Below are 20,331 nucleotides of genomic sequence, written 5' to 3'. Positions count from 1 at the left end.
GGGAAAAAGTGAGAAAAGAGTGAGAAACCTGAATGTCAGGAACTGTTTGTATTTAGTTAATAAGTTGTTTCGGTGTATTTTCAATCAGTTAATTTTCATCTTTTTTTACACATCAAGTTTATTATGACCATCATTTAATCACCAAATTATACTTATAACTGACCAAGTCTACTTAATTACTAACTTAATTTTATAAAAAGCCACCAAGCCTGGTTTATACTTTCTTCCTTTCCATCCATTCACTCTCTTATTGCTCTCTTTTTGCCATCCGTTTTCATTACACTGTGATCTTTTTACTCTTGACATTTTCATCTTTTATCACTAAATACGTCTAAACTAATCACAATCATGCCAACAACTGAAGTAAATCAAGACCATTTCTCTGACATTCCAACCATCGAAGGACTCCGTTTATCTTATGAATCATGTTTTACCTGTGGAGTTAGTTGGTACGATCACCATATATCCCTTGACTGTGCTGAATGTGGTGGCTATGCCCTACAAAGACCATGCCCTGAATGTGGTGGAAAGTGTTCCTCTTATTGGACCCGAAACTGCGCAATAAGCCACGAAAAAAGGAGAGCTACTTGGGAAGGAAAGTGTCTGTGCAAATGATGACAGATTGAGATAGAAAAAAAAATTCACACTTGTGTTTAAATCGTTTATTATTATTGGATTACAATATTTGTACAATTATACAGATTACTTTGTTTTTGCGTAAGGCTAGAGTTGGACAGGAGACTTGAAAAAAAGGACGATTTACAATTGGATTAATGAAGACACTTTTTTAATCTCACAATTGTATTGAAAATTAGACACTCATTAAACCTTGAAATTTCAAAAACACTCATCAATTTGATTGAAAAAAAATATCGTAATCACATTTCTTTTTCTACATTTTGTGGATGAACGAAAATCTCATCATTTGGACAATTTGACAAAACATAACAAACACAGAGATTGACCATTGATCTTTGTATATTGACCAAACTATTTCGATCCTCGTTTTCTAGTACCATATTCAGATACAATGCTATTGTAAGCATTTACATCTTCATCTCGGTGAAAGTTTTCATCCTCAACACCATATCGTTCATTGAGATAATAAAAGTCTCTAAAATAGTCCAAAAAAGAGAAAATAAAACAAATTAAAACGGTTGATCAGTTTGACCTTAAAATGTAAGACATTTGATTAGAATCAAATTTAAAAAGTTAAATCGCCCGCTTATTATCATTCAAGTGCTTTTAAATTGCAATTCAATTTGAAGTTAAAAAGTTACACACAAAAAGCGCCATCTCTTATTGACAGTTCTTAGAACAATTAAGAACTTTAAAATTTAAATTTGCCTCGCTTCTTTCGTCAAACTTGTTGGTGGCGCCATCTCTTGACAAATGTCTCGTTACTTTTTTTGCTGATTTTAATGTGAGACTTGAGCTGAACATGAATTGATTGCATGAAAGTTAAGCTTGCTGTTAGTTTGATGAATGGTTGGAAATAAAGAACTGATTCAATCTGTTTAAGTGGAAAAGCTTTTTTTCTTGGATTCAATTAAACTAAAGCTGTCTTTGATGAAATTGTATTAAAGTGTGAAATATGAGTTGATTGATTTACCTTGATTGTTCACAGGGAACAGCTTCATCTGGATGTGAACAGGTTTGCGAGAATTGATTGAAAACGGTTTGATTTCCACAAATGAAACTGTAATGCTCCATAATGGCACTTCCATCAGCTAATTGTCGAGGATAGCAAATGTGAAATATTTTACATTCATTGTCAACATCAGCATAATAACCAAATCTGAGTCCTTCACAGGAAAAGGTTTCCTTGATGGGTCCAGCTAACAGTTTGTCAGCGTCCATTGCTAGTTCATATGGCGATCGCTTCATCTAATGGATTCAAAAATTCAAACAAGAGTGTAAAAGAATACAAAAAATGTATTAATTTTTTTCACAAAAATTTAAAAGGTTTAGCAAAAATGTCTGAATATTTCAAAATTTCATCATGACTTTGAATATTCATTCCAAACTCAAAAAATGGAGACACATTTATTGGCTCATCAATATTTCAAATCTTTTCAAAATCGATTTCGAGGAAAAATATACCAAAGTTTCCGAAAGTTTCATTTGTTTCGAAACTTCGATTTTTTCAGAACAGAACATTTTACTGTTTCGTTGCCTTTGAATTTGTAATAATTCGTAATTATTAACAAAATTTGATAAGGATCTGCTCGTCTCCAGAAACATTCGAAAATCGATTCACTGAGTTCGTAAAAATTTTTAAAAGTCTGACATTTTCCGAGTCTTTATAAATCTCTTGTATGAAAAGACTGCAGAGAAAATTTTTATCGAATTTCCAAAAAGTTCGAAAAGTTCTAAAGAGTTTTTCATAAGTTTTCCTGAATCTTGAGAAATGAACAAAAACTCGAAGTTAAGCGAAAAGTTGATAAACGTTTCTGAGTTTTGAAAAGTTTACAAAACTTCAATTAAGCTCGAAAATCAATTTGCATTTGTAAACAATTGAAAAGACTGTTAATTAAATTTGGGCTTTTACAAGCATCCAGCGTACACATTGTATATCAAGTGTATCTTTAACTTGGTGACCTCAATTAACTTTAATTGTTGCTGGTCAGTTGAGTTGCCCAAACAGAAGCATAACAAAAAACAGTAAGAAGAGACCAAAAAAGAGTATAATTTCACCTTAAATTTTACCTCTCAATAAGTTACCGAGTAACTTTATTATCATCCTGTTACATCTTCCTTATTACATGAAAACCAATTTAAATCATGATTCTAATCAAATTTAACTCTTGTTTTTTCCCTTATTTCTCATGTAACCTTTCATGTAACAATTTTCAATTGCAATACCTTTCATCTTGCTCATCATTTTCAATCAACATTACAGTATTTACAAGCTATTGAATATAACCTGTCAATCAAACGAAATAATAACACATGAAATCTGCCAATAATCTGGCATTAAATCACAATTGAGAGGAAATTTCTCATCTTCTAATTGTAATGATTTGTAACAAAAAAGTAAATTGACTTACTCTTGGCTTGGTTAATGTGAAGGTAACATATGAAAAAAGAACTGAAAAAGACGGAAAAAAAGTTGTAATTAAGCGAACAAGCAAAGGTACAAAGACTCGTCGATAGTCCAGAGGCACATACCCAAGATGATGAATAATGATTTCATTTTGATTGTAATGGTCAAAGTGTTTTCGATGTTGGACTGATGTTGAGAGTTAAATCCAAATGGTTACACTCACTGAGATAATAATAAAGTGATCATAATTTTTCAATATCAATCGGTTTTTATATTAACTGGTCAATCTGATTGGGCAAGGAGATGTGAATTTAAGGTGAAATTGAGTCTGATAAAGATGAACTTGGTGATGAGTAAACATGGAAGAAAGTGTTTTCTCACTTTCGTTTTTTTCTCATTGGGTGGAGATTGAGGTTGTCCATATTGCATGTAGTGATAATTGTGAGTATCATCATGTTAATGAGTGATGCGCTTCTTACCTGGTAATGGTCAGTATAGGTGTAATGTTATCATTAACCTGATTATCAATGGTAAAAGGAAGGAAAGGAAAGCAAGAAAAAGGTTGAACAGAGAATGGTAAAATTACAATAAAAAAAAGGTTGAATTGATCGCCAGTAAATAAGGATGAAACTTTTCAAAGGGTTGGTTTCTTCATTGGATCAACTTTAATCAGAATGTTCATCAAAGTGCTCATCAAAAAGGCTCATCAGAATAATCACGATGAAAGAACATTTCATTTCAATCTTTTTCCGCTTCTGCAATCGCTTTCAGTTTCATCTTTTTCTTCATCTTAACTTCAACATTTCAACCAATTTACATTGCAATTTAGTTGATGATCAACAATTATTAAATTTTGTCTTTTTTGTTCCAATCATAATTTTCTGCTTCATTTGACCATCAATTTTTCAATCACTCATTTTATTCAAACTTGCAATTTAATCCTTTTATTTTGATAATTTCATATGTTAAAGGGTTGCTGGGAATTTCTGATTTTCATTCGTCAAACTTTAATTACAGAGATAATCGATGAATACATGAACCGAGTGACCTTTAATCCATTAGAACTCGAAAAAAAATAAAAAATCTGTGATTAAATCTGAGCATCGATATGAATGAGTGAATCTTAAGAGGCAAGAGATGTGTTTTATTTGATGGGAAGAAGTGGCTCTTGTAGCATCAAGCTGGTTACATGTTTGGCTGTTTCCACGTGAAATATTTAACTATTGAAAACGTCAACTTGATGTTGATTTATATTTTGATTTGATGAATTTGGACATTTGAAAGGATTAGGAATTGACTGATGGTTAATTAATGGTCAAAATGATTGAAAAATCAAAGTTATCAAAAGTAGCGTGGGTCAAAAGATGTCTCTTCAAAGTTTGATACTCCTGATGTAACATTGATATTTCATTGAACACAATTATCGGACAGAATCTGTCTTGATGCAAGAGTCGTAACGATCGTTGTCTAACTCAATGATCTTAACGTTTCTTAACGTTGAGTTTCAATTTATTCATTTTCGGGGCCTTTTTTGGTTCAAATGGTCAACAGTTAAGTATTAGATGAAAAATGAATTAAAGTTGGATTACCATTAAATATGAATTTGCTTTAACAAACAGACAAGTTGAAAAAAAATGATTAACTTAATTATGATGATGATGATAATAATTGGTGTTAAAATGAATTATTTGTTTAAACGTGTTAAAAAAGAGGTAAATGAATGTTACAAAAGTTGACCATTAATGAGCAACACAATTGAATATAAAAAAGCGCCAAATGTTGTAGATGAGCACAATTAAAATGACAATTAGAGAGATTAATAAACATTAAGCTAAACAATCAAATCTAAATTAAGACTATCAAGTCTAAACCATTTGCAACCAAAATGGAATCAAATTAAACATTTGAAATCAAATTGATCTCCAGCTAACTATTCATTGTAATCCGATTAAACAACAATTTTAAAAAGCAATTTATAACACATTTGCCAAACAATATCAACAAACAATTTATAAATTGTTGCTTCAAATTTTTCAGCCAAAATGGTTTATGATAAATGAGAGTAAAAATTGCAAATGAAAAAAGTTCATTAATCATGGTAAGTGGATAATTATTGGCAATTGATGACAATTACAATTACATTTTCATCGAGGTAAATTACAATTGATTAGCCAGATTGATGATGATAATGGGAAAATATGTTCATTTTGTGAGATGAAACAGGTAAAACAGGTAACATGATCATTATTCCGGTTTTATTGTTAATTCAGATGTAATCATCATTATCATTATCATGTTTTTGTGTCTGTTTTAATCGTGATTGTTGACCAAACTTTGGTGACTCTTGACCTGACCAAAGAAGAAAAAAGAATAAGAAAATATGAGAAAAGAAAAATTTTAATCATGATAAAGTTCTTGAATATTTAGATGCTTCTTGCAAGCCATTCAATTGGTTCAAAACAATCATAATGATAATTTACAAAAGCAGCAGTAATTCATGATGAGGATCATGATTGGTCTTGATTTTGGGCAAAATAAACATTTAATTTCTTCCTTGATTTTTCATCTTCAATTGCGATTAGTGGGAGTTGAGTGGGCCAGTTGTTAATATAAGTTAATCAGTTTACATTTATTCATGTCTTTGTGGTGTTGGTCTAATCATATTTGCTCACCTTTACTTCATTTACAATTCATTTCAGGATATTCAGAATCAATGTTTACGATTATCTTCAATGTTGGGCAACATGTGATTTTAAACATGGTTTTGTTCAGTCATTTAGTGATAAGATCAAACAATTATCATTAATCAGCAAAGTTTTAATCGAAGTGGAAATTATGATTCGAGATTTACATTTAATTAAAGCGCAATGAACATCAACAGATTCAATGTTACCTTTGAAACGTGAGCAACTTTTTCCTCTAATAATTGAAGGTTATAAATAAGATTGTGATTGCATCAATTACAACTAATTAAGATTAATTTCATTTTTCATTTCACAAATCAACACATTTGCACAGTTCACTTGTAAATTATCATTGAAATTTTATGAAATTCGAGTTAAACAAAGAGTCGAAATCAAATGCTTAACATTGAAATGGCGAAATGTTAAGTTTACTGAAAATCAATTTAAAAGCACAAAGATTTACTGATTACTGAAATTAATTGATAAAACTGTAAAAATCCTTTGCTATACAGGTAAGCCTGAATCATCATGAAACTGGTTTTAGATAACAATCAAATTGAATCTATATGAAACTACGAAAATTTAGTTTTCAATTTGTTCGAGTACAATGTTGAACGATATCTTGTTTGATTTGTTTACTTGGTTTGGATTGTTAGTCTTCTTTGACCTCTTTGACTTGGCCCGACCCTTGGCGAGATCAGTTTACTTAGGGTCAACTACAACTCTAAGATGCAGGGATCGAGCCCGGTCGGGCAGGCTAAATCCCGGTTTTGATGTGCTGACCAAAGGCAGAAGGCCTTGTATACTCGGTGGTTATCCGGAAAAATACCTATTTGAAGAAAGGTAGAAAAATGATAATCCCCGAAAAAAATTTTGAAGTAAATGCAGAAGTTTAAGGGCAGAAATCAAACTCAGCCTATTATATTTTTTCTGACCTGAAATACGATCTTTCTCTTGAATAAGATTTTCAAATGATTAATGAATGTTTAACAAGGAACAAGGATATGTGCTTAAAGACCGAAATCCAGGGAAAACCTGCAAGACTTGGAATACTTTTCAAAGCATTAGCACCAGAAAGACGCTAAGTTAAGGAGGAAAATATGATAACATTGAAACTTGACACAAATAACTGTACATAACAGTATTGAACAAAAAAGAGGTTGAACACATTTTTATAGGAACACAATTTCTTCTTCATAATACACGAAAGAAAAGCGGACTTTTCTCAACATTCACAAGCTAATCTAATTCATAACTGTTACTTGAAGAGCATTTTTCACTTCGATGTCTCAGACGAGACTGAGAAACGCACAAGTTTCATTTGAAGTTGATCATTTATACACATGTATCAGTTAATGAAACAAAAACTGATACATCTCGTTAAATTGAGCAAGCAATTTGAGCCAATCTCTTTACAGCAAATATCAAATAAGACAGCAAGTTTAAGCTAATTTTACCAGGCTTGACCAGTGAAATCAAGAACTTTCTCTGATAGAATTTCGATAAAAGTTCGCACTTGGATCGCTTCTTATGAAGCTACTCAATCTTTCCATTTGCTTTACCAACTCAAACCAAATGAAATGTGCCTATTGATCTGTCCTTATCATTTGATTTGAAACATTTGACATTGGGAAAGAGACCGTTTAAACAACGAGTTTAATAAAAAATATGAAATTTCAACGCAACAATCAAGTTGTCTGTTTGGTTGTTTGAGTTCATCTTTTTTTGTCAACAAATAATGAGCCCAAAAGATGATTAAAAAATGTTTCAAAATATTCAGGTGGCTTAACGGTAATTTAAACCTGCAAAATATTAATCATATCAGCAGACATTAATGATCTGAAGCCAATTAAACTGCTTAATGTAATCAACTCAACATTGAAAGGTGAATCAAAAAGAAACAATGTTATGTAAAAAAAGCAGATTGAAATGAAAAGGTTAAATAAATTTGCAACAAAATAGATGAACTTGAACTTGGCCAATTCACCAGATTATATCAATTTAGAGGTGGACTTACACAAAAGGCGACAATTATTTAAATTGCAACAATCAAATAAAAAACATCAACAACTGGACTAATCAAGTCTACAATCTTACAAAATAAGAAAAGATTTGAAAAGAAAGGTTTGATTGAACAAAAGCAAATAGAATCTCCTTCTCAATTAAATTGAATATCATGAACATCTCAACCTTAACCAACAATTAATCAATTAGCTCACAAAGTTCATGAAGATTCATGAAGCCAAAAAGTAGCTCACGAAACAACAACAAACAGAAAAAAAGAATGAAATTTGAATATAAAAAATATTGAATAATGAAGGATAAAAAGTGCGCTTATTTGTAACAAAAAAAAAATGAAAAAAAATGTTTTATCTTTTACAATCTAACAGTTAATGTCCAGAGATGATTAACAATTTACTGGTTTAATGATTAAACAGTTAATCATTAAAGGTCATCACTGGACAGAATCGCCCTCAACTCTTGTAAACATTGGGCTTGATTCTTGGTCACGATAAAGTTAATTGTTCAACAGTTGAATCGTTAATTAACAAGCTTTCATTAAGCAAACAATTTCAACCTTAATTCCAATAATTCACAAAATTTTCCTTCTGCAACATTCATAGTCTTAATCCGATTTAACAAGTTAACCTTATTGTTTTAATCCAATGTTAATTAAAGATCAATGATTACAGATTCAAGGTTAATAAACTGTCACAATTAACCTTTGCCAATCAGTGGATAAACATGTAGAAAGATTGAAAGGATTTCAATACAAATGTCACTTTAATCAATCATAAGTAAATCAGTAAACTAAATGTTGACAGGTTGACAAAGAAGCGTTTTTAATGATGAGCTAAATTGTCACAATTTGCAAGGTTAACAAGATTGATCATCATTTAGCCTGAGCAAGTCAGTTAATTAACTTAATCACTTAACCAGCCATTAATCAAGTGAACAGTGGCGATGAAAGTCCAATAATTGTAACAATTTTTACCTTCATTTGTATATTTGGTTAATTTTTTTACCAAAAAAGATGTTTTCTTGAAACAAAAATTATCTTTTCTGGTAAAATTGTTTCCTTTTTGTTGTCCAATGAATTGAATCAAATGATGAAATGTTAATGGTTTAAAATGTGGTTTCAATGATAAATCAAATCACGCCGTTGAGGAAGAAATGATTATTTAATGATGAAAATTAAAATTAAATTTTTACCATTGATTAATGTTTCTCAAGATTGATTATGATGAGTTTAGCACGAAGTTAATTTCCATTGTTACTCATTCTGAATGTAGATAAATCACTTTCAGTGAAATTCAGCGTAAAATAAAAGCCATAAACTTGACCATTTTTGACCGAAATTTGAATGAAAATTAATTGTTGCAAATTGAATGAAACAATTTGAACACTTTTTTCATCATGATTCGTGTTGAACCTTGAGCTTGTTCAATCCAATGAATTTTCATAACTCACCTAAATCCGAAGGTTCATGTCAATTCAATTGTAAAATAAACTTTCAATTGAGATGAAAAAGGTTTCTCAATGAAACTGCTTTGATTGAGTTGTTACTTCAATTGAATTAACTTTTGTTTCTCGTTTTGTTACTTTTGCCCAAAAAAATTTGCTTCTTTAACGGAACACAAATGTTTGCCCATTCTTGACCAGTTGATTTTCACCTCAACAATTTACATGCTAATTGACAGGTAACTTGAGGTTGAACCATCTCGTTGTCAGTAACTTGTTTTGTTGCACTTAATTGCTGTTAATGTAAATAGATTTTCCATTAATTTCTTGTTTTTTCGCCATTTTTTGTGTGTTTTTTGCCAACAAAAAGCTTGCTTCTTGCCTTTGCTTTAAAAGGTAAATGATTAATTGATTAAAATCAACCTTTTTTTGCCTCTTTAGCTTATAACTTTTCATATTTTTGCTTAACTTTTTTGCTATGAATCAAGTTGTACTTGTTAATTTGACAAACAATTTTCATAACATTAACTTTACTCTTGCTGTTTAATTCAATCTTTTCATGTTCACTGTTCATGTTCACTGATTAATAAACGTTATCAACTGAATAATAATGAAACAATTGTCAAGAAAAATGAAGATGGAAACAAGCTTTTACTGAAAGTAAAGCTAAATTAAATTATACAAATTGGACAAGAATTAATGAATAAAACTGAATTTTCTGGCTTTCATTAAAAGCTTTAAATTTTGCTTCTTTTGTTTGAAGCATCAAGTCAACATTTAAAGTGTTTAATTGATTCAGTTTTATTGATATTGGATTAAAGTTGATATCATTTGAAACCTTGAAATGTTTCCTTAAAGATATGAATTGGATTCATTATTCATTTACAATTAATCATATTATAATAAGCATGCTTATTGATGAATTCAAGATGAGCTCAAGTGCGATCACTATCGTAACAAGTGTTCATGGAGAGTATTTTGTATGAAAATTTGATCATGAAGAGTGTTCAGAATGAGTAAAGTAAATGAAGCAAGTAAACGCTTTGAACGCTTTCACTAGCTTGTGCGATGAATTTCACTTTTAGTTCCGCTGTTTACATAAATTGTTTACTGAATTTGGAGATTCAATTGAAAACTGTAATTGCTGTTAAGACACGTTGTTATCAGTAATTGATCACATTTAAAGGAATTGTTGCCGACTATTGGTAGACAATTGCTAATCAGGGAAAGTTACTTTTCTTGATAGCAAAATATTTGTTGTTCAAGCGTGATTGTTGATGAATAAAGGCACTTGTATGGCGTGAGTGGTGCAAAAATTCATCACTTGATTGTCATACCACACTTAACAGGCAACATATAGAGCATAAAGATTACATCAAAATGCATTAGATTATTGATTCGCCTATCAGGTAGCATCTGTTTGAGTTACAAGATGAATTTGAATCTAATGCAATATTGGTTTGCATTTGTAAACATTGATAAAGAGTCCTCGGCTTACAGGACTCATGTACTGAAATGCGTAAGGATGAACTTTTAACGAGCTTCACTTTTTTCACTCAAATTATCAATAAACTGACCAGCGAAACGTTTTAAGGGCAACAGGAATTCGTTAACGATTTTTGCAGAAATAATAAGAAATGAAAAAATAAAAACAATTGTGAAAGGAAAAGGAAAAAATTGAAATAGATTTTACATTGAGAGGCACATAAAATTTTAATTGCTAATTAACAGGGAAAGACCAAAGTCTTCAGTTGTTGATTGATAGGTTATTGAACTGGTTATTAATTGATAGTGGAAGTTTTTGTCATTTGATTCATTTCGTCAATATCAATGCTCCGTGTTTCAATGTGTCCGTAATTTCATCTGATTTATTTCAATGTTGGCTTGTTGATGTTGGCTTTGTTTTAGTTTTTTGCTGGTCCAGACAATGATTTAGTATCAATAATTATGTATAATTAGATCTGCTGTTGTGTTGATGAGTTGTGATTGTAAACAGGCGTGCAGGATAAACGCCTGTTACAAGTATAGCTTTTCACTGTTGATCAAGTTGATGTTTCTTAACAAAAGCCGCCATCTGATGGTTAAATTAACGTAACGATTTCAATCATTACTCCTTGAAATTAACTTGACGTTGTACTCAATCAGCCTTCGATTTTTATCAGTTAACTGTCTGGACATTTATAAACATGATTAATTAACAATGGTAACCAAAGGATAAGAAGAATGAATAAAATTTCATAAAATCATTCTTGTTTCAATGGAACCAACTTCATAGGAACAAAACCAGCAATCAAAAGGGTAAAACTGGATAACTGTAAAGACACAGTTTTTATAACAACAACAAGCGGTGTACAAATGACCAAAAATTACTTCCATGAAACAGAAACTCTCGAGAAAATGAATATACAAATATATGAATAGGGGAAATTGAATTCATTGAAAAATCAGTGTAATCTTCTTTACATACTCTAAATAAATTAAACTCTTCATTTTATAATGCAATGTGCTTCATCGAATCCAATAGAATGAAAAACTCAAATTTATCGAGTTTTTTTATTCAAGCAAGTCTATTTTTGATGAAACTTATAGATAAATTTCTGTGTTACCTTGGGTGATGCCAAGTTGATGTATACTTGTATGTACTTTTTAGTTCACAAGATTAAATTAACATTGATCAAACAATGACACAACTGAATAGATTTAAATTTAACCTATGAGTCAACAAATCCACCTGCAACGCATCACAAGACTCAGGAAATGAATAACAATTATCATGCATTATTGCGCTGACAAGATACGAAATAAAATGCTACAACAAGCTACGAAAATGCGTCCAAAAAATTCACCAAGTCTCCAAACTCGCAAATCAAACAAACTCCATTTACTCTTTGTTTCTCATACTACAACTTTAATTTTCAGAATAAACTTAAGAGACCATTTTGCTCATGGAAAAATATTCAATTAATAACTTTCCAGTGTTTACGATACCCGACAACATAATGAATGGACGAAAGAATAAAATGAAATTGAGAAACAAAGCAGCTTAGACCAATTGCTCTATGTCTTTGTATTGAAATGATTACGTGTATTCTGTCATCAGTTCAGAGTATATGAACTGAGCTGAAATCGTTCGATTCTGTTGACAATACAAGAATATGCTGATTCAACACGCTTTAACTGAGTTTTGAACAATCTATTTGATAAATGTTTCATTTCAAACAGAAAATCTGATACTGATTATTTTGATCGAGATACACAATTAGATATATTGTTGGATGAGTTACAATTATTATTTTTGAAATCATTGAATCCAAAATTAACTTTATAATAGAAATACAATTATGTAATTGATCAGATATTAATTATTATATTTGATAACAATGGGTTGTTTTGGTTATAGCAAAAGGTTAGTGTGAAGATTTGGATTGTATGACTGGATAAGCTATGAAATTCAATATAAAAATGACGGAGATTCACCAATTCAATCAATTTTTCATCAAACAGTACCAAACAACAAACCAAAATAATGTTTTCATTATTAACCATTTTCTCAATTCTTTTCACCCTTTCAGCTTCAACTTCTTTGGCTGATTCGTTGGGTTCCAAGTCAAATGCTGGTTACAATATCCATGCTGTCCTGGTTGCTGGATCAAGTACATTCGACAATTATCGTCATCAAGCCAATGTTTGCCATGCTTATCATGTCTTGAGAAATCATGGAGTTCCTGCTGAAAACATTATTGTCATGATGTACGACGATATCGCCAATGATCGTGAGAATCCTTTCCCTGGTAAAATATTCAATGCTCCTAATGGCTCTGATGTCTATGCTGGTGTATCAAAAGATTATACTGGTGATGAAGTAACTCCTGCAAACTTCCTTGGTGTACTTAAAGGTGACAAGGCTCTTGCTGCCAAGGGTAAGAAAGTACTCACTTCTGGACCCAATGACCATGTTTTCATTTATTTCTCGGACCACGGAGCTACTGGCCTTGTTGGTTTCCCATCTGATACACTTTCTTCGGATGATTTGAACAAAGCTTTAGTCTACATGCATGACAATAAAATGTATGGTAAACTTACATTTTATTTGGAAGCTTGTGAATCTGGTTCAATGCTTGAAAACATTTTACCCGATAACATAAACATTTACGCTACTTCTTCTACCAACTCTGAAGAGTCTGGCTATGCATGCTATTGTGATGACCCTAAAATTGATACTTGTCTTGGTGATGAATTTTCAGTTGCATGGCTTGAAGACTCTGACTCTCATGACATAACCAAAGAAACCTTGGAACAACAATTCAAAGATGTGGTGAAACACACTCCAAGCTCACATCCACAACAATTCGGTCAAAAGTCTTTGGATAGTCTAGATGTAGGTCAATTCCAAGGCGAAAAGGCTGGTGAGATTCACTCTCCAAGGAGACATCCAAAAAGTTCCGTGAACGCTAGAGATGTTCCTTTAGTGATGCTTAAGCGTAAAATAAAGCGAACAAATGACGCCGCTGAAGCTGCTGTTCATGCTAAAAAATTACATACTTTGATTGCTGGTCGACGATTCCTTGAATCAGGCATCAAAAAGATAGTCTCTCAACTCTGCTCCGATGGTTACTGTTCAGATGCCAAGCAAGTCATGTCAACTCGACGACCATTAGTTAATCATGAAACATACTCAAAAGTAGCCAAAAAGTTCCAATCAAGTTGCCTTAACTTGGGTACTCACCCTCATGGAATGAAATTCATGTATGCTTTTGCCAATCTTGTTGAATCCAACAACTTCAATGAGTCAACATTGAACCGTTTCTTGGAAGATTTGGAACGAGCTTGTAATAATCACATTGTTGATCATGGATTCAAAGCTATTGTCTAATTAAAAAATGGATAAAATGAATTAACAACGAAAAGGTGTTGGAAAAATATTTAGCAAAATCTGTTTTTGCTTTGAAATTGAATGAAATTGACTGATGCTTGAATTTGTGCAATTAATAAAGTTGAAATATTTGTTACACAATTGTTATTCTAAAGTTCTTTATGATTAGCTTAAAATTTATCTCATAGACTAAAAAGGGAAGTAATCGCAATACCAGAAACCGATTTCAATGAAAGGGATGTCATTCAAGATTATGTCGAGGCTTGAAAAAACTTTACAATCAATTCAAATGATTTAGAATTTTTCAATCACAATTTTTTTTTAAAATTTGTGTTAAATATTCATTTTTTAAGCTTACAGTCTGTTAGACAATTATTTCAAATTTTTTAATCAAAAAGTCACCGGTTTGGAACCCAAAATTTCATGCTTCCATTTTTCCTTTTATCTAATACTAGGCTAAACCATTTTAGACAATATATAAATTTTGAAAAATGATTTTGATAAAACGAAACAAATTTCAAACGCAAATAACACAGGAGCCACTCAGTTTACAGAAAAAGTTTTTTCAAGCCTCAACATTCTCTCATGACAACCTGTCATTGAAATCCGTTTCTGGTATTACGATTACTTTCATTGTACTTCAATTGTAAGTCAATAATTTTATTAGTTACTTCTGTTCGTTAACACAATCAAGTTTTGTTGATAAGAATTCAATTGAGTTTATTTCTGATTCAATAGATGTCGTTAGCTATAAGAAAAGGCCGATTTTCTTATTTCTTTCATCTTTAATATGATCTCATTGAAATTCAGATATTTCATCTTGGTTTTACAGCATTTACCACGGCTTCATGGCCTGTGATTGAAACATTTCTAACCAGTTACTAAAACAAGGCCATTCTTGGCCGACGAATCGACCATCGAAATAAAACTCAGTTCAATTAAACTCCAGTATCTATGCCATAGCTAGAAAATCTAGATTTTAAATGCGAAAAAATCTTGGACTTACCGTTTTCTATGAAATGAAATTTCCTAAATGCAATTCACTTTGAATTCACTTTTTTATTAAGTTGTTAAGGAACATCTTTAAAAAGTTGGCTTAAATGATGCAAAAAACTGAATTTTTGATAAGTTATTAAAACGGACTGTTGAACAGTAAACTGAGAGAATAATCATTTAGCATGTTAAAATGAAAAATTACTTTATGTTCATTTTTAGTACTTCTATGGAACCCTTTCAGTTCACAATAGAAACGTGCATTTCTTCAGAAGCAAAATCCTTGAGTTTCTTCTTAATCCTCAGCCATTTTAATCTAAAAGTGATGATAGAAAGGATTAATTCAATAATTATTGACATTACAATGCGAGGTAAAAAGTTACTAAGGGTTCCCTAAGGAATACTCAGAGTGAACATAAAACGAACTTTGCTCAGGGAAATGTATTACTGTTTATTGAATGAAACTTGCAAACTTTTATCAGAGTTTCAATGCTTCACTTTTACAAGTTTTGCAAAAATTTTGATTGAACACTTTTCATTGAGCTAAGTCCAGAACGACTTCATCTTGACACAATACTCAAGACCTCTCAATAAATTTTGACAGTTTTCGTCTTTAGTAATTCGAGGCCATTTTCCGAAAATAAAGCAAAAATAAGCTTTGATTAATGCACTATTTTCCCATAGAATTAAATTGCTCTTTAGAAGAGTCCATCGCACTTATTACATTTGTTTAACGAATACAAATCACCATTGCATTTAAAGTGAACAAGAAACTAATGCGATCATGGCTGATCGCAAGTTTCTTTTAACCACCCATGCTAACCGTCTTTTCACGGTAATGTCCACCACCCAATCTAACACATACGTCAAAACAACTAAAACGAACATCACTTTTTGTCCACCACTTTCATTAACAACTTTAGAGTGTCTTTATTCCACCACATTTTCAAACACTTTTTCTTATAAGATTATCCCCCCCAAATCCACCAAATTTTTGAGCACTTTTTGAGGTATGATGCGATTAATAGTGGACATGCTAGATGGTGTAAAAGTGGTCAAGATGGTGGTGGACAATTTTGTTAAGAAAAGTCTTTTAAAAAGTGATGTTTTGATGGTTGATTTGGTGGATGTGTTGGATGGAGAGGTAGACAATATGGTGAAAAAAGCCTCTCTTAACTCTTTACTCAAATGACAAATTTTTAAATAAATCCTGGTCCAACAATGAACTATCAACTTGAAAAACAAAAAAGTTTTTCCCCCCTTTTCAATGTTATGGAATACGGATTCTACAATTTTTCCCCCAACCTCTATTTTCATGAATTTCTTAGAGATCTGAATTCTGAGGTGAGGTTTCCTATTTTTCGTGGATGTAGTTATATTTGGGCTTTCATGCTGTGTAATTTTTTTTCTTAGAACCCGCTTAGTTTGGCCACAATCTTGACACAAAAATTTGATACATTGACTTTATATATTGTGTAGATTAAGATTGCATTTTTTCATCTTCCAAACCTTGGACCTCATATGGAACGCATTTTTAATTTGTCTGTGCAATTTGTATGTTGTTTGTTATCCATTGGAATCTAAAATAAATTCAATGAAATGGTTGTTTGATTAACAATTGATTTTGAGCCGCCAGGTAATTATTTTACACTCTAAATCATAAAGCTTTCTGCAAAAATATTGGCAATAATACATTTATATTTAGCTTAGAAATAAGCAGATCACTCGACAATCGAATTTAGATTCATAACTAATTTAATGAAGATTGATTAGATCTTATTTCAATGTTGAATCTTGTCCCAAATGAGAAATTTGTATTCAACGTGTCAAAGTGAGCTTTCAATTTGCACCCAAAACCCTGATAAATACAATCAATCCACGTGATTCGCAATTCAAATGAATTTCCCCAATAGTTTTGCACTAATCCTGAATAACAAGGATTTGCTAATTCGAAGATTGCAATAGAGATTTATCAAGACCAATGCATTATCTGGTTCATTTTATTCATCTGATATCGATGCAAGTATTTTAGTTGTAAGCAAGGTTAGATCCTTGTTTACCCAGAGTCTGGCATCAATAATGCAGGGAAGCTTAGCTTTTCTTCATCATTATTATCTACATCAATCAATTATAAATCATCTACAATAAGTATTACCGTAGACTTAAAGATGCAAAAAGCCACAAGTTATCAAAGCTAGAGCAAAAATCGGTGGTTCGATTTCAACCAAATTTTATAATCACTAACTAACAAGTCACAAGTTATAAGTCAATGGGCATTGCATAAAAAAAGTTTGGTTGAATTTGACCCAAGTTTCAAAAGTTATTTACATTGATTCAAAAAGATGGCAAACAAAAATGTAACCTAGTGATTTATAAGATGCTAGCTTTAAATGTTAAAACTAATGCGAGTTTTGCAAGTCTTTTTCATCTCTTTCTACTGTACCGGTATTTTATTCAATTCAAAGGAGTTTGTGCACAAACTTTTGTGTTAATACATCTTTTCGTTAAACTTTAATGACTAGTGGGTTAAAATGGGTAATTTTCAGTGTATGAACAAATGATTTATAGTCAAATTCATTGTCAAAAGATAAGTCGATTTTATTTCAATAAAAGGACAATGTCCAAAAACTTCGTTTGCACCGCTAAGAGTTGGGACTTTGTGAGTTTTTAGGGGTATAAAAACTGAGTCTATCAGTGCTATTGAAAATTTGTTTGAGTCGCCAGTTTTCGATAAAATTGAGGTCAAAGTTGAAGCTTCGATCGCCTTTATTTCAATAATAAAACCAGATTTTTTCATGAAACTCATTTTCCTGGTGTAACTTTTGCTGATTAACCAGAAAATGCAGTTACTTTCAATGGAAAATTCTCTGTTCAGATCAAAAACAGATCACTTCGATTTTTTAAATTCGAAAAAATTGGCTGACTCAACATGTTCACCCATGAGTTTTGCCGGTGTTTCAGATGAGTTTCAGATCTTTAACTCAAGCGGTTACTGAAAGCGGTCAATTTAACTGAAAATCGAAGTGATCTGTTAGACTGATAGACTGAGCACTGATAGACTCAGTTTTTATACCCCTAAAAACTCACAAAGTCCCAACTCTTAGCGGTGCAAACGAAGTTTTTGGACATTGTCCTTTCCATAACACATCAATATTATAGAAAGAAACAAGTTCGGCCGATGATTTAATTTAATGGCAATCAAAAAATTGAATTAAATACAGATGTAACAAAATGCAAACAAGTAATTGTGATTCATAATAAATAAGGACATTAAACTATTCTGATTTAAATAATTGAATATTTTAAACTCTAATTATTTATTTCATTTCTATGACAATGAATTTCCTAAAGGGCGAATCCAATTGATCTAACGGTTAGTGAATCGCCATTCTCTTTAGTATTTTCTTGATCATTTTGTGTTTCTGATTTTACATTTTGTCTGTTGTTGGATGATGCTGGATCCCAACTTTGAACTTCACCAGAACCCAAAAGACAAAACATTATCACACCGGCCACATTAAGTGCAGATGATATGTAAAAGAATCGATACCAGTTCTGTTGAGATGGATTTTTACCAACGATTTGAGCGGCTGCTTCATTCGCAATCAATGAAGCTATACTGGCCATTACGCTGTAAAAACCAGATAATGTACCAGCAAATGAAGGTGCAATATCTAGATGGTTAACTGCGACTCCAGCATCGGATAAAGTACCCATTCCTTTAGCAATGGCTAAAGTTAACACAACGAGAACTTTTCGTTTTCCTAATAATGTTATGGCTACTAAACCAAATGAACAAGTTCCAAGAGCTAGAAGAGAATCGAGAAGATGGTTATTATAATAAAATAAAGTTTGTCTGTTGATTTAATTAAACTTACATAAGACAGTGACTACTTTACGAATAGCTGTTAACGAGAATCTGTTTGTTTTCCTTACTCTGTCTGTAATTGCACTTCCACTCAATTGAGCTCCGATACCAACTAACCAAGGAAGACTTGCTACAAATCCATTCTGAAAATGAAACAGTTAATAAAGTCAATATTTGGTTCAAGTTAAAATCAACTAAATTAAAACTTACAGAAGTATGTGAAAATTCGAGGACATCTTCATAAAATGATGGCATCTGTGCAATGACAGCTCCAACGACCCATCCATAAGTGAATGCAGGAATTAAATAAGCAATAACGGGAATAGAAGTAAACATTTTGACCCATGGAACTTTCACCTTTTATAATGAACAAACGAATGAAAATATTAATAACAATTAAATATCGATGATCATTAATGATGTGCATTGTCGTATCAATTACTTACCGAACCTCCTGAACTGACTGATCTATTTTTCAATATCAATTCCAACTCTTCAGCACCTAAATATGGATGATCTTCTGGAGTATCATAAACAATAATATAATAGATGATGGCTATTATCAAATTAAATGTACCAAAGAGGTAAAACACTGAAGGCCAACCACCAAGGAAACCAGAGTCAACCAGAATACCAGCAAGAGACAGAGATACCAAATTAGCGAATATACTTCCAGATGTTACAACAGAACTGGAAAGAGTTCGCTCGGAAGTGAGTGCCCATCTAGATACAACAACATTGCACGAAGGTAAAATGATTCCTGTACAGATTCCGTTGATTATTCGTATGAAATAAGCTCCAGCAAAACTACGGATTGATATAGTTGGGAATAAAAGAGTCACCAATCCATTCACCAAAAGTGTTAGTGTTACAACTTTTCTTGGACCATATAACTCACAAATACGACCACCGAATAAAGACATGACCAGAATCCCCCAAAAAGAAGCTGCAAGTACTCGAGATTTATCAACATTCGACCAATTAACATGGACACTTCCTGATGATTTCAAAGGTGTAATTGTAACATCGTTTGTTGAATCTACTGTCGAGTTGAGTGTCGAGTTGACTATTTTGGGGATCGTTGAGTTGACTGAGTCTACTGTGTGTTCATGTTCCTTACCAATCATGGCCACTACCGTCAAACTAAAGCTGTTAAGACCAACGCATATGGAAAAAATGGCAATATTTGAAAGGATGAATATGAACCAACGGAATCGAGTAACGTTATTGATCATCGATTTGATTGAAACAACACTATCACCTCTGGAACGAGTCATTTTTGTCTTAATTGGTTGTTCAGATGAAAGTTTTCACTTTTTATTTACAATGTTTTATAACTGTAACAAGAATATTGTTAATTGTTTGTAAATTGTTTGTTTGAATGAAAAAGTTTCGTTCAGTCTCG

General features: G+C 31.7%; 2 protein-coding genes, 1 long non-coding RNA gene and 1 pseudogene across 4 annotated transcripts; 1 reads left to right on the top strand and 3 right to left on the bottom strand.

The window, feature by feature from the left end:
* Positions 1-647: 647 nt before the first annotated feature.
* Positions 648-3,276, bottom strand: LOC107360855 (uncharacterized). Its single transcript, XM_015927580.3, has 4 exons — positions 3,172-3,276; positions 3,051-3,091; positions 1,613-1,887; positions 648-1,114 (listed from the first exon to the last, which is right to left on the bottom strand). Exons 1-4 carry the CDS (start codon positions 3,194-3,196, stop codon positions 991-993), a joined length of 465 nt encoding a protein of 154 aa, XP_015783066.1. The 5' UTR covers positions 3,197-3,276; the 3' UTR covers positions 648-990.
* Positions 3,277-5,425: 2,149 nt separating this feature from the next.
* LOC149094224 (uncharacterized) lies at positions 5,426-7,094 on the bottom strand. Its single transcript, XR_016199158.1, has 2 exons — positions 6,666-7,094; positions 5,426-6,559 (listed from the first exon to the last, which is right to left on the bottom strand). It is a non-coding gene; the product is annotated as an uncharacterized LOC149094224 (long non-coding RNA).
* A 5,493-nt stretch (positions 7,095-12,587) lies between these two features.
* On the top strand, positions 12,588-14,206 carry LOC107370516 (legumain pseudogene; annotated as a pseudogene). The gene has a single exon (XR_016199313.1). The product of XR_016199313.1 is annotated as a legumain pseudogene (transcript).
* A 4,011-nt stretch (positions 14,207-18,217) lies between these two features.
* On the bottom strand, positions 18,218-20,331 carry LOC107360182 (putative transporter slc-17.2). Its single transcript, XM_025160467.2, has 4 exons — positions 19,373-20,331; positions 19,137-19,283; positions 18,937-19,069; positions 18,218-18,867 (listed from the first exon to the last, which is right to left on the bottom strand). Exons 1-4 carry the CDS (start codon positions 20,201-20,203, stop codon positions 18,404-18,406), a joined length of 1,575 nt encoding a protein of 524 aa, XP_025016235.2. The 5' UTR covers positions 20,204-20,331; the 3' UTR covers positions 18,218-18,403.

The sequence above is a fragment of the Tetranychus urticae genome, chromosome 2 (genome assembly GCF_039701765.1).
Source record: "Tetranychus urticae isolate SD_2017Ah chromosome 2, NJAU_TeUrti_SD_1.0, whole genome shotgun sequence".
Classification (NCBI taxonomy): Eukaryota; Metazoa; Arthropoda; class Arachnida; order Trombidiformes; family Tetranychidae; genus Tetranychus; species Tetranychus urticae.
Note: the sequence above shows the minus strand (reverse complement) of the source record. Positions and strands in the feature narration are given on the sequence as shown.